Source organism: Poromitra crassiceps, assembly GCF_964638095.1.
Source record: "Poromitra crassiceps genome assembly, chromosome: 23".
NCBI lineage: Eukaryota > Metazoa > Chordata > Actinopteri > Beryciformes > Melamphaidae > Poromitra > Poromitra crassiceps.
Genome location: NC_139639.1, coordinates 23,545,084 through 23,559,876, shown reverse-complemented (window position 1 = coordinate 23,559,876; position 14,793 = coordinate 23,545,084). Strand labels below are relative to the sequence as shown.

Sequence of the window (14,793 nt, the reverse complement as noted above, 5' to 3'; positions counted from 1 at the left end):
TCAGGAGATCCTGAACAGCAGTCTTCCTCAGGAGACCCTGAACAGCAGTCTTCCTCAGGAGATGCTGAACAGCAGTCTTCCTCAGGAGACGCTGAACAGCAGTCTTCTTCAGGAGATCCTGAACAGCAGTCTTCCTCAGGATTTCCTCAGGAAATCCTGAACAGCAGTCTTCCTCAGGAGACCCTGAACAGCAGTCTTCCTCAGGATTTCCTCAGGAGATCCTGAACAGCAGTCTTCCTCAGGAGACCCTGAACAGCAGTCTTCCTCAGGAGATGCTGAACAGCAGTCTTCCTCAGGAGACGCTGAACAGCAGTCTTCTTCAGGAGACCCTGAACAGCAGTCTTCCTCAGGATTTCCTCAGGAGATCCTGAACAGCAGTCTTCCTCAGGAGACCCTGAACAGCAGTCTTCCTCAGGAGATGCTGAACAGCAGTCTTCCTCAGGAGACCCTGAACAGCAGTCTTCCTCAGGAGATGCTGAACAGCAGTCTTCCTCAGGAGACCCTGAACAGCAGTCTTCCTCAGGAGACCCTGAACAGCAGTCTTCCTCAGGAGACGCTGAACAGCAGTCTTCCTCAGGAGACCCTGAACAGCAGTCTTCCTCAGGAGACGCTGAACAGCAGTCTTCCTCAGGAGACCCTGAACAGCAGTCTTCCTCAGGAGATGCTGAACAGCAGTCTTCCTCAGGAGACCCTGAACAGCAGTCTTCCTCAGGAGACCCTGAACAGCAGTCTTCCTCAGGAGACGCTGAACAGCAGTCTTCCTCAGGAGACCCTGAACAGCAGTCTTCCTCAGGAGACCCTGAACAGCAGTCTGCCTCAGGAGACCCTGAACACATTTCAATATTTGGCCCAGTAACAGCTTTGATGCCTCCTGTGTAGCTTACACTCCCCCCCCGCCATCATTTCCCAGTCTTGATTAATTATCAGGTAAAATAGTTTGACATTCCTGTAGGTGTGAGGCTGGGCGATGTGGTCAAAATATCATATTCTTTCTTCTTTCTGACAGCATAATGATTTCTTTTTTACAATAGAACTTTATGAAAACTTCATGACCTTAGGATACAAACAAATGAGTTCACACATGCTTCTCCTCATCCATGTGGATTGTATTATCTGAAACATCTGAAGAGAAAGAAATAGCTGTCTGTCTGTCTGTCTGTCTGCCTGTCTGTCTGTCTGTCTGTCTGTCTGTCTGCCTGTCTGTCTGTCTGTCTGTCTGCCTATCTGTCTGTCTGTCTGCCTCTGTCTGTCTGTCTGCCTGTCTGTCTGTCTGTCTCTGTCTGCCTGCCTGCCTCCGTCTGTATTTCTGTCTGTCTGCCTGTCTGTCTGTCTGTCTGTCTGTCTGTCTGTCTGTCTGTCTGTCTGTCTGTCTGCCTGTCTGTCTGTCTGTCTGTCTGTCTGTCTGTCTGTCTGTCTGTCTGTCTGTCTGTCTGTCTGCCTATCTGTCTGTCTGTCTGTCTGTCTGTCTGCCTGGCTGGCTGGCTAGCTATAGCCGTTTTTTCACTGTATTAAAAGATGGTGATTATGGTATTAAAAAGCACACATTTGTCTGGATCCATACCATAAAATAAATTGTACTGCCCTTTGATTAGATTTCGATCTAATCAAATGGACTGTCTTCTCATTAGTAGAGTATAATAGAAGGCTTTCTCTCATGGAAATTGACTTTAATTCAAACTTCAATATGAAATTAGTTATCCAATTATACATCCAACTGTGTGTGTATGTAAATCTCTGCATGTGTGTGTGTGTGTGTGTGTGTGTGTGTGTGTGTGTGTGTGTGTGTGTGTGTGTGTGTGTGTGTGTGTGTGTGTGTCTGTGTTTTATCATTTCATATAATTTCTAGTTGATCATTTCTCTGCTGTCCTCTAACAGGAGCTAGTCAAACACACTCACGATGCCACCGACAAGAGCAATTTGAAGCTGGCACTCGACGCTATGAAAGTAAGTGCGGTGCTTGTGCTAAATTGTGGGTAATCATTGTGATTTCAGCTTGTTACCAGTAGGCGGCCATTTTAGCTGAACATTCAAAAGACTCTGGGCCTCTGACTCTGTCAACTGTTATTGGATGAATAAATTATAGATCGTTCACGTTTCCCCGCTGCAAATGGATGAGAGGTGATAAAACTTTACGTTGACATGACATTAGTCAGCAGCACTGAGTGCCCCCTTCATTCTGCCAGTCCTGAACGCAGCCTGGCTTTGATAAGCAGGTGATTTGAGGACTTGTCGTAGAAAACATAGGGGAGAACTGAAGATGATTTGAAGGCTTGATTTGTGCATACTTCATTTCTGTTTGTGTACGTGTGACTGATGGATTTATATTATTTATTATGGGCCGCGCTCTTCAGGGGCTCAGTGCATACAGGCACACACAATACATCCACATCACGCTACATGTGTGTACAACATACATACAACATACTCCTTTACCAATGAAGTATCACACAAACAACGTTGTTGTTTTTCCTAGGCTTTACTGTAATTAAACGTGTAGCACATCTTCTGACATTTCAAACCGTGCGTGCGCGCGCGTGTGTGTGTGTGTGTGTGTGTGTGTGTGTGTGTGTGTGTGTGTGTGTGTGTGTGTGTGTCGCCCAGGACCTGGCCCAGTATGTCAACGAGGTGAAGAGAGACAATGAGACTCTAAAGGAGATCAACCAATACCAGAGGTCTATCGAAAACCTGGTAAACTATCAAAGATCATTCCTGTCCGCTGTGTGACAGCACAACATATTCAGAGCACATGTTTCCTGTGAATGAATTGTCAGATTTGAATGTGGAGCTTCATCCAGCAATACGATTACAGTAACATCACTTACTGAATTCAGCTGGTAAACCTTAATCATTGTTCTTTATCAATGTGGTACATTATGCATTTGTTCATTTTGTACATTTTGAATTGCTTCTTGTGGTGAATTAGCCGCACCAGGTGAATCCATGTGAGAGCAATGATCCCAAATTGATTTCCTCCTTTAAACCCGCTGCAGCCATGATGGGCGCCTGTAGCTAAAGGCGAGGAGATACGTTTTAAGTCTTGAGACAGTTGACCGATCCTAAATTAGACATTTGATTCTAAAATTGACTTCCTGACTGGATGCATGAAGGCTATTCATTGTAACCCTGCATTCTCCTCTACTGTATGTTTGTTTCAGAACCAGCCTCTGATGAGCTATGGCAGGCCAAAAGGAGATGGGGAGGTCCGCATGGTCTCCAACATTGACAAGAGGAAACAAGACAGGTTGTTCTAGTTTAAGTTTATTGTCCCCTAAGGGAGATTTGGATTGCTGTCAGGTTTTGCAGTGAAAACACACAAAAACAAAAACACAAAACACAAGGGAACAGTTTGGACTCAAGTTTATTTCCTCTCAGTTATTGTATTAGCAACTTAGAATGTTCATGTGGTCAAGTTGAAACTGTCTATATATAACAAAAGAAAAACTGTTAACTAATATCAAGACCAGAAAACGAGTCAATAGCTCCAATAAAAAGGCGCTCATTAGTACACATTAGTGTTTGTACCAACAAAAGAGGCTACATCATTTCATGATGTGGAGCTGGAAAAATCTCTGAGGCGAAAGTTGAATGAATAATCCTCCTCAACACTGGTTACGTGCCTTTGAGCAAGGCAATGAACCCTCAATCCTGTATTCATAGTAGTCCCGTGATGTCACATGCATTTCCTACCAATATGATGTTTAACCATACACAGCTCATTGTCTGTGGGTGTCATTGGGTGTTCATTTAGTACAATCACCTCATTATCCTACCAAGGTGGTGGTGTGTTGATGTAACAGAAGTTTTGTACAAAAGTATGAATAAGAGCGGTGGTGAAAAAGAGCATTCGTCCTCAGCAACCTTCCCTGAACAAATAAAGGTCACATTATTTTCTGCAAATTCATTTCCCAGAACAAAGATAAAATAATAACAACACATTTTTGAAACCATTTTTCCCCCTCACTTCTTGCGTTGCAGACACATCTTTTTATTTGACGTGGCTGTCATTGTTTGCAAGAGACGCGGAGACAACTACGAGATGAAGGACATGCTTGACCTCAACTACTTCAAGATCACCAACAACCCCACTTCTGACAGAGAGGGGAGAAAGGTCAGTTCAATCAGGAGAGACTCATTCTTTAGGGAACAATTATTTATTTACACGTGCACAATAATTATGAGAATGGGAAAACTCTTTGGCGATTAGACGGCATCGTGACGCCATCATGATTATGACGTGGATAGTGAAGCAGAGAGTAGAATAGGATATCCCCCTATAGAGTCTGGACACTGGTGGTGGTGGTGATGATGAAGAGGATTGTGAGATCTGGGACAATGAGAAGAGGAGAGGGCTTTTAAAGTTGACAGCTAATTTGTAATTGGCTGATAGGAAAATGTGGCTAGCTCTGATTGGTTTAGCAAAAAAAACGAATGAGCTCATACAAGCAGGAGAGAGAGAGAGAGGAATAGATGATTTCTTTAATGAGGTATTTTTCTGAATTTCCCCCCCGTTTTCTCCCCAATTGTACTTGGCCAATTCCCTGTCCCTGTCGTTGCCACTCCCCCTCTGCCAATCTGGGGAGACTTCTTTTAATCTGACAGCGAGGAGTTTCGCCGGCAGGACGTAGCGCACCGTGGCAGGATTACGCTATTCCCCCCAGTTCCCCTCCCCCTGAACAGGCGCCCCTCCCGACCAGAGGAGGCACTAGTGCAGCGATCAGGACACATACCCTTAATCCAGCTTCCCAACCGCAGACACGGCCAATTGTGCTTGTATGGACGCCCGACCAAGCTGGAGGTAACGGGGTCTCAAACCTGCGACCCTTGTGTTGGTATAGGCAGGGAATGTACCGCTGCTACCCGGACACCCCCTGTGTTACACTTTTTGCGTGTTGCAATAAAATGGATCTTGCATTTGAAAGCTCTTTTGCTCGTCCGTGTGTATCCTACCGTTAGCACTTCATATCATATACAACAGCATTTAAGTGTTGCAATTCAACACCCGTGTGACTGCGGCTTATATTGATCAAATACATTTACTCTGTGCCTAATGAAAGCAATTCAGAATGATTGATGTCATATTCCTTCATTTTCTGAGGTGGGGTCAGATTTCTTTGTCACTCTGTCTGGAAAATCTTGTTTTGATTTAAAAGCCCTTGTGGTCCCTCCTTTGTCACTGCACGCTGTGTACAGTAGCTATTGCTGCCCTGTGGGAACGTTCACAGGCAGTATTGTAGTAGAGGGACTTGTTGATGTCTTGTTGATGTATGCCCACAGATGGTGTATTCTCACTCCACTGCTGATTGCTAATGTGAAACTGACAGCTTGCCAGGGTGCGATGGTTTTGTGTGTTTTTTTAAATCAAAGGGAGGCCATTATCATCCTCGTTTACGTTATTGCGCAGTCATAATGTGTATATGTGTGCGTTAGTGTGTGTGTATGATCGCAATGTGTGTTGTGTGTGATATGTTAGATATCACTGTTAGATGTATGACCATGACGTATACTATGTGTCTAGGCGGCGGTGTGTGTGTGTGTGTGTGTGTGTGTGTGTGTGTGTGTGTGTGTGTGTTCGTGTGTGTGTGTGTGTGTGTGTGTGTGTGTGTGTGTGTGTGTGTCATGATGACTCATGGTCAGTGCTAACATGATTTTTGAATGAATGATCTTGCCCTGAACTTGTAATGGGACAAACAGTATAAATCTGCTGACCATGTTTGGACCTTTTCTCTTTTTTTTCATATCTGGTCCATCTCCCCACTTATCGGAGCCCAATAATAGATCATATTCTGGACACAAAGACACAGACATGTACAATACATACACACACAAGTGAATTCACACACACACACACACACACACACACACACACACACACACACACACACACACACACACAAACACACACACACACACACACACACACACACACACACACACACATCTAGGCTCTTTCACACCGGCCTTGAAAGCCGAAAAATGCACGGAAAATAGGATTCGCGCTTTTTTGGTGGATAATTGTTTTACGCCTTTTGTCCCGCGACGGTAGGTAGTAACAGCGCCGGGTTACCTGGCAACCCGCCTCCATTTGAAAGCGTTGTCGCAGCGAGCCGGAAAAGGTGCGAATGGTCAGCTCATTCATAAAAAAATTACAGGGGAAATCACCTCATATCAAGAAAGTGATTCAAGATTCAAGATTTTTATTGTCACTCCATGGTACAAGTATCACGTGTGAAATTCTTGTGCTGTGGACTCCGTTTACAACATAGTACAAATGTAGGGCATATGAGTGCAAAAACAACAAGAGACACAACAAGCAATAAGGCAGTATAGTGATAAGACAAGTCAGAGACAGTGGCATATTCACTGCACATAGGTGCACATGTCCTGTGCATACGAGTGAAAGTAAAAAAAAGCCTATACAATCATGACTGCAGGGACGCCAGGAGGAATGCTCCGTGCGGTTAGGCTTTATGCTCAAACGATGTTGACATTAGTAGGTAAAATTAACGGATATAATAATAAGCTTCAGAGGGCTATAGCTGTCTGTGGCGAGTTGGTCTGAGGATATTCCCTCTCGAAATCAGCTCTGTGCATTCCCTTACAAAAACTACTAACGTTAAGTAGTCATGTGCATTTATAGCCTATACTATTCCCGATGAACGTTATGCAGACTGCAGCTGTTTGATATGCGGACGGTCGTGTATCGTTCCAATTTTAGTAGGACACCATATCGATCTGCCCGCCCACCATGCGAGTGCACCTATCCTCCCTGCTCAGTGGACATAGGAGAAGGAGGGAAGTCTTGTTGTTGAATGAATTCGTTCATCATACAGTAGCCTAGGCTACACTAACCTATGAAAATATTCATTTGGGCTAGGAGGAGCAGGAAATCCCTCCACTCGCCTTTCAATCCGGGAGCAGGGGATTTCACCTGAAAGTACACAGCAGCATGGGAATGTGGCCATGCTGCTTGGCTCTGTGTGAAAGCAATTTCTGTGGCGAGGGTGCGGGCTTTGCGGGACTCATAAACGGCAATTTTTGCGCGATCTGTGTGTGAAAGAGCCTACACACACACACACACACACACAGAAACAGACACAGACAGAGACAACCATACAGACATTCAAAGACACAGAGACAGGGGTGTAGCTATGTGTGGGCCTGGCTGGGCCTAGGCCTGCCCACTTCAGGCCCATCCAATCACAAGACTTAAAAAGTATTCTTTCAGAGGCTGTAGCATTTTTAAAGCTAGAGCGAAGATAATGGTATCATATGAAAGGGGGCTAAATAACACTGCTAAATGCTAAATTTTAGTGAGTGGAAAAACTGGCATGGCCACTTTTTCACAGGGGACCCTTGATCTCTCACCTGTAAATATCTGAATCAGAATGGGTTCTATGGGTACCCACGAGTGTCCCCTTTACAGACATGCCCACTTTCCCATGCAGTGTTTGCATGCAGTACTGTATATATGTTATTTTTTGCCTATTCTATTGGAATATTTCTGTGCATACTGGAGTCCCTAAACAGTCTTGAATTTGCATAAATTGGGTATGACTGGAAAGCTGAGACTTGTAGATTCAATGTGGATTTATGTCAGAAGCTTTTATTATGATTAGATTACATACATTGGAGCAGGTAAACACACACCAGGCAGGCAATCATTATATTTAGCTCACATGTAAATACTTGCAGGTGAATCCTCAATTGGAATAGATTCATTCAGAATAAAAAAAAAAATATAACGTTCATGTAACCACAGCTGTAAGCTAACTATTACGTTACACACAAGGCCCCTCGTCTCCTGCTGTAATAATCAAATGTAGTCCTAAACTGTTTAACAGATCTGAATGTAATATGTATTATTATTTTTCTGGGGTTTTTGAGTTATTGGGTATGCTGATTGTATTTTAGCTGCCCCGTCTGCATCTGGTGTGTGTGAAATTATTTGGCAGCTGTCCGGGCTGTTATGACGTTCTGTTGGGTCTGATAGGCACATGTGTTTGCATCTGGATACACACTCAGCGAGCATTATTTATGGAATCAGCTGTGTGGCCCATCCACTTTTTATTCAGCCCCACCTGCAATTTCATTTCTGGCTACGCCACTGCACAGAAATTCCGTAAACATACACACACACCCACTTTAACACACTACGTCACTCGCACGCACGCGCACGCACACACACACACACACACACACACACACACACACACACACACACACACACACACCTACACACACACACACACACACACACACACACACACCTACACACACACACACACACACACACACACACACACACACACACACCTACACACACACACACACACACGAAAGGCCAGAGATGCTAATATCATCAGGTGATGAATGTGTGCGGTCCTCCAAGGCTGCTTATGGCTATATATCATTTTGTGCTAAATGAAACTTCAGAGTGTGTATGCGGTGCCGTTGAGCACCCACCCAGTCATCAATGATTTAATACTCAGTAGGGCTCTAAAACACTCCGGACCATGTAGAACTGGCCAATCAGTGACCAGGAAACCCCATCAGTCTTGTCTTATTAGATATGAACTGATGGAAAAATACTCCTATCCTTAAAGGGATAGTTTGGTTTTGGGGGAATTCTGCTATTTTTCCTACTCACCCAGAGTCAGACAATACTCGTGGATGCCTTATTTTTTTTATGTCTCTGTGTGCAGTTTGAAGGTATAGCTTAGCTCAATTGCTGGAAGTCTAGCGGATCAAGTAGCAACTCACTGTGTTGTGATGTTTCTGTGATAAACAAATTTCCAGAGTGGGGATAAAATAGCCTACATACAGCTCCTTACATTATGCTAACTAGCTAGCTAATATCATTGGCATAACATTAGGTGTGGCACAGGGATCAGTATTTTTACATTGGGCAAATTCAATCTTGTCACATCCATGTTTCTTCTCTGGTCCGTGATCGGGGAGCTACATCATCACTGGACAGGCGACCTGTCAATCACACCCAAAAGATAGTCTTTTTTATCCATCTATTTTACCCTAAACGGGTGAGTTATATTACAATTCAGCCCCCGTACAGTTGTCATGAAAGGTAAAATCTGCTAGAGACCAAAACCATTTTTTGAACAAGGCTGTAAACTATTAGATTTAAACTATTAAATTATTTCTGCTGTAAAGTCGGGCATTTTAACATGGGAGTGAATGGGGAATGACCAGTCAGCCTCAAGTGGCCATTCGAGTTACTGCAGTTTTTGGCACTTCTGCATTGGCTTCATGTGTCCTTCCTCTGCCTGCCCCCTCGGGAGTGAAATAGATGCTTTGTGTGTAACAACAAATCCCCCCACACCCACAGCCATGCTTTCTGTTCTTTGTACACTGTAAAATATTAATGGAAACACGAACACGGACAGAATTGCCTGACCTGACATGATACGTGGTAATTCTGTCGCTCTGAACACTCCATGGAAAAGTTGACTAGCAGAACTTTCTGCAGGGGAGGATTGTGGCAGACAACAATTGAATTTCAACATTTTGCCTCTGTTGGTCTTGAATGTTGTGCCTGAATGAGAAGGACAGCAGGATGGTGAGGGTGCAAGGAATTGAGTTGGTGGCGAAGGTGGATGAGTGCAAATACTTTCATGCAGTGGCACGAAAAGACAGGAGGCGGAGCTGGAGGTGGCAGAGTTGAAGATGCTAAGATTCTCGTTGGGAGTGACGAGGATGGACAGGATAAGGAATGAGTACATTAGAGGGACAGCTCATGTAGGACGGTTTGGGGACAAGGTGAGAGAGGCCGGATTGAGATGGTTTGGACATGTGCAGAGGAGAGATGCTGGTTGTGTCGGCAGAATAATGCTTAAGATGGAGCTGCCAGGCAAGAGGAAAAGAGGAAGGCTACTTTAAAATTAAATGTCAGAAATATTATCTAAATATTAAATCAGATCTGATTATCTCTCGCTGTCACCCAAATGTATTTGGATCCAAGGCTGCCATTCATAACCACCACAGACACATACAAATTCCTGGGCACCCACATCAGCAACACACTCAAATGGGACAATAACACCGGTCACATAATCAAAAAGGCCAATCAAAGACTTTTTCACCTCCGGCAGCTCAAAAAATTCAAAGTAAAATCCAATCTGCTCCTCCAGTTCTATACAGCCATACTAGAAAGCATCCTCACCTCATCCATAACCATCTGGTACGGCAATCTGGACAGTAACTCACGCAACAAACTCCAACGAATAATAAAAAAAGCTTCAAAAATTATAGGTACCCCACTCCCATCACTGGACACTCTCTACCACAAACGGACAATCACACGAGCACAAAAAATAGTTTCTGACCCATCTCACCCAGCCAATCACCTGTTCCAACTGTTGCCCTCTGGACGGCGCTTCAGATCACTCTCCACCAAAACAACACGATTCAAAAACATTTTTTTTCCCACTGCCATCAGGTTTCTGAACTCCACTCACCTCTGAAACCTCACTGCATATCTCTCCAGCAATGTATATGTTGAATGTTCTGTATTTATGTTGTCATATGTCTGTCTATGTACTGTAATGTCTCATGCTGACACATATTCATGTGCTTAACAATTGCTGTACCGAAAGCAAATTCTGACGACTTGTTGTGCAGTCCTTAATAAATGAATCTGAATCTGAATCTGAATCTGAATCTACCATATTGGCTTGGTTAAAAGAAAATAAGGAAAACAACAACAACAATGAACTTTATTGAATGAACAAAAATAGTCAGTTATAGTCATAAATGAATGAATTTGCCGTATGAATACACATTATATACACAATATACATTTGCAAATGTGTGTACATGTATGAGCATACTGTATGTCCAGTTTGATTCTTGTCTTGGTTTTGACCTTCACAGTGGTGCTATGGGTTCTACCTGGTTCATCAGCATGGGCACAGTGGATTCGAGTTCTTCTTTAAGACCAACGAGCTGAAGAAGAAGTGGCTGGAACAGTTTGAGATGGCCATGTAAGTAGAAGACATGAACTGACCACACTGCCAGGTACCTTTGTTGGTGGACAGGTTTGAGAAGACCATGTGAGACATGAACTGACCACACTGCCAGGTGCTTGTGTTATGAGAGCAACAGAAAAGCAGCCTGGAAAAAAACACATCCTGACAACGTGATCTCACTTCCTGTTTCGCTCTACGTGTCAGTCTGGACTTCTAGCCGCTCACATCGATTACGGTGGGCGGGAGTATTTGCCTTGACAGACAACTCCCTCAGCCAATCAGCATCGCCAAATCTAATCCAAATCCACTCGGATGAACGACGAAAACGTATTTTCCGCCGAGAAACTCCGCTGGTGCATCTTGTTCTTGTTTAATCGTGTTTACTAACATTGCTTCTGGAGACACCATACTGTTTTCCCAGCGGTGTCCCTGATTGGCCAGTTACATTGTCAACTACAAGGCAGGTCCCTGATTGGCCAGTTACATTGTCAATTACAAGGTACAAGGCAGGTCCCTGACTGATCTGTGGAGGGGAACAGAATATGAGGTCACGTGGAGCACAGGAGAAACAGTGTGTATGGGTGTGTTTGGGTGTGCGTGTGTTTTTCCAAGGCCTAGAGTTGTTGTTTGATCAGCATTGTTTGATCAGGTCTTAACTGTAACCAAGCATACAGTGCTGACAAGAGTGAGATAACACACACATACTGTACACATGGGGCACACGCACGCACACACGTGCGTGTGCGCCATGTGCGCGTGCACACGCACACACACACACACACACACACACACACACACACACACACACAGTAAAAGTGTTGTTCCAAAGAGCACTACGAATAGTTCACTCTCCACTGTTATTAGTTTTATGTCTGAGTTGCGTCTCAAATCAGTGGTTTTTGGAAGCATATATCTTTTGTATTATCTTTGCAACAGTAGGAGATTTGTCCAGGCAGAGATCCAGTGTGCATTGTTTGCTATGTTAATACAGCAGAATACAGCATTGTTTTGGCACCAGACTTTTTGATTGACTGAACAAATGATTTTGTTTTGGGGGGATCTATCTATGAATACAAAACTCTGTACACCTTTGTGATGATCCATGCTGACTACCTGCTATGGCCAATTCCTCAATTCATTTTCAGTTCTCGTCGTGCGCTGCTTTATACTTGATATGGCAAAACAAAATAGTGTGGTTGTTGCTGCTGACACAGAGAGAAATCAAGCAACCTCAATTTCACTGGTTTTCTTTTTTTAAGTTCAACTTAAAGTTTGCATAGTCATTTATAAGTTGAGTGAGTTCAGTGCCTTTTGGGGCCTTGAAACAGGCTCAAAACCCCTTGTGTCATAAAAAAAGCCATGTTAGTGAGGAAATACACATTATTTTCTCCCTTTTTGAAACGGTGCCTTTTGCATATACATGGTTTGTGTGTGATAGCAGCACTGTGCACCTCTGTGTACTGGGAAATGACACCAGAGGGGCTCCATTCAGACAGCAAATTGTAAAGAGGATGTGAGCTCTCGTTGAAGGGCTCAATCATCGCAGCGCTCAGTTGAAGTGGCCCCAGGCTGTAGCTTGTTTTCCACCACGTGATTGGGATGACGTCTGCGTGACGTCCGAGGGGCAGCTCTCCCAGAGCTCCTATAGAGAATGCAGGAAAACGAGTACTGTATGCAAGCGGCTGGATGTCGCTCCACGCTGCAGGTATCGCCAGAAGATTGCATAACATATGTGGATATATCCATGGATATGAGCCATACTGTATGCAATGAAGAGAAGCGATTTTTCCAGCAACTTGTCTGATTTTGCTAGTGCTTTCCTGTGTAGCCTGCTGCTGCTTGCACCCAGCATGATCACGTGGTTTGCAAACAAGCCAATGGTCAACGGTCTCACCCCGGTCGCCATCTTGACGTGACGTCACCTGAAAACAACCTATAGAGGGACAGTTGAAGTGGCCCCGGGTGGTCTGCTATACAGGGACGGTTTCTCTCACTCCAAAAGGAAGCTTATTTCACATGTTTAGGGTCAGCGATGGACATCTAGCCTGATATCAGACTGAATTGTCAACTTGTTACACTCCATTTCCTTCTTCAGTCTGACATTGCCTCCACTCTAACCGATTTCCATAGGTGAAATCCCCCAGGCCCTTGGGGATTTCCCCTGGGGGGAAATCTATTTTCCCTAACCCATCACTGAGACCAACAATGTATTTGCCTGAATATAATCCAGTGGGGAGAACAGAAAAAACAACAACTCTTATTTGAATAACTGTCTTCAAAGCAGAGTGCTGTAGGTATTTCAAAGTAATTGGTACTTTTAATCGATTTAAAACAGCCTCGATAGCAGCGTCTATCGTGGTCGCCATTGTTGTTAGGTACTATGCTGTTGCATGACACGATGCCAGACCACAGCCAACTCGGTGGAGTGAGCGGATTGGAAGGTCTGGACCCGGACAAATGGACATCTCCCTTTCACATTTGAGCACATACAGACCAAGATTCGATTTGTGTCCTCCTCATATACACGTGACACAACAACACTTGATTAAGAAAAATCACAAACACAAAAATTCCAGGTTTGGTTTGTGTTTTGAAATGAGTGACTTGAGACAATTGACCCCAACCACATACACATGCACACACACCATACGTTCTTCATTCATATCTCTTTCAACCATTTACTGCCTCATTCTCCCTCTACCTGTCTCTCTCTCTCAGATCAAACATCCGACCGGACAATGCCACCAACAACTCCCACCAGTTCAAGATGCACACCTTTGAAAGCATCACATCCTGTAGCTTCTGTCACCTGCTGCTCAGGTAGGATTCAGGCGCCATGACCTTTTCCCTCAAACCCGCTTATGTTTTCAATAGATTTGTAGACATGATGAAGACCCACTAGGGCAAACATGTTGTCAGTGCCTTTGATTTGATGCTGGATGTTACTCAATCCAACATCAGAGATGGTATGTGCATATAACTGCACTCCTCTGTTCTATTCTGGTAGACTGGTACATCGTCTTGCCTTATTGAACCGATAGTTTTGCCAAGATTATAATCTTTTTCCTTTCCAGCTTGTGTGAAAGGAAGACCTTGGCATTTTGAATTCAGACTTCAGTCACTTTCTTCAGACACTTTTAAGGAAAGGAAAAGTGTTTGCATTCAGCTCCTCAGTTCAGCTCTGAAGTGAAAATGGTTTGTTAGGATTGTTGCACCACTAGCTTCTAGGTAGCTCTGAAACTGGCAGTATTTTCTTTCTGCAAAGTTGGAGGAGGTTAACCTTGTGAGGCAGCTGGATTCATGCAAGATCATGAGATCACGATCACATGAGAATTCCATCTTGCCCTGCCCTTTGAAACGGTTTCCCCAGCAACTCATTCCCAGATGGTTAGCCTCTGTCAGGCAAGTCCAAAATCCGGCCCGGGGGCCGATTCGGGCCTTGACAGACCGTTATGTGGCCCTCCTCCACCCAGTATTGGTTAATCAAGCAAGTTCACTTTTTTTCCCCGTTCACCTAATGATGACAGCACTATCATACAGTTTGTCGACAAGCATCAAGTAGAAACAGGTGGAACTAATGTTTTCAAACTGTAAACAAAATCCTTAGAGTACAATTGTACTGTACATGTGTGCAGCAGGGGACATGGGATGACCATGTCCCCTGCTGGCCGGTATTTTATGGAGGACTGAACTAGAGATCCGGAAGCATGCCCACACGAGTGTAAACCGGGACGAGGGGGCCTACATGCTCTCGCATACCTGGGATGCAGTCCTCCATAAAATACCGGCCAGCAGGGGACATGGTCATCCC

The 14,793-nt window shown here is 44.3% G+C and overlaps 1 protein-coding gene across 2 annotated transcripts in view; it reads left to right on the top strand.

Annotated features, from left to right (window-relative positions):
• Positions 1-14,793, top strand: part of LOC310796958 (guanine nucleotide exchange factor VAV3-like) — a 68,309-nt gene that overhangs the window by 30,020 nt on the left and 23,496 nt on the right. For both annotated transcript variants that reach the window (XM_083659216.1, XM_083659215.1), the window contains exons 11-16: positions 1,876-1,944; positions 2,602-2,688; positions 3,156-3,241; positions 3,976-4,108; positions 10,888-10,997; positions 13,701-13,802. In XM_083659216.1, the coding sequence (XP_083515342.1) occupies positions 1,876-1,944; positions 2,602-2,688; positions 3,156-3,241; positions 3,976-4,108; positions 10,888-10,997; positions 13,701-13,802 (587 nt within the window). The remainder of the gene's footprint in view (positions 1-1,875; positions 1,945-2,601; positions 2,689-3,155; positions 3,242-3,975; positions 4,109-10,887; positions 10,998-13,700; positions 13,803-14,793) is intronic.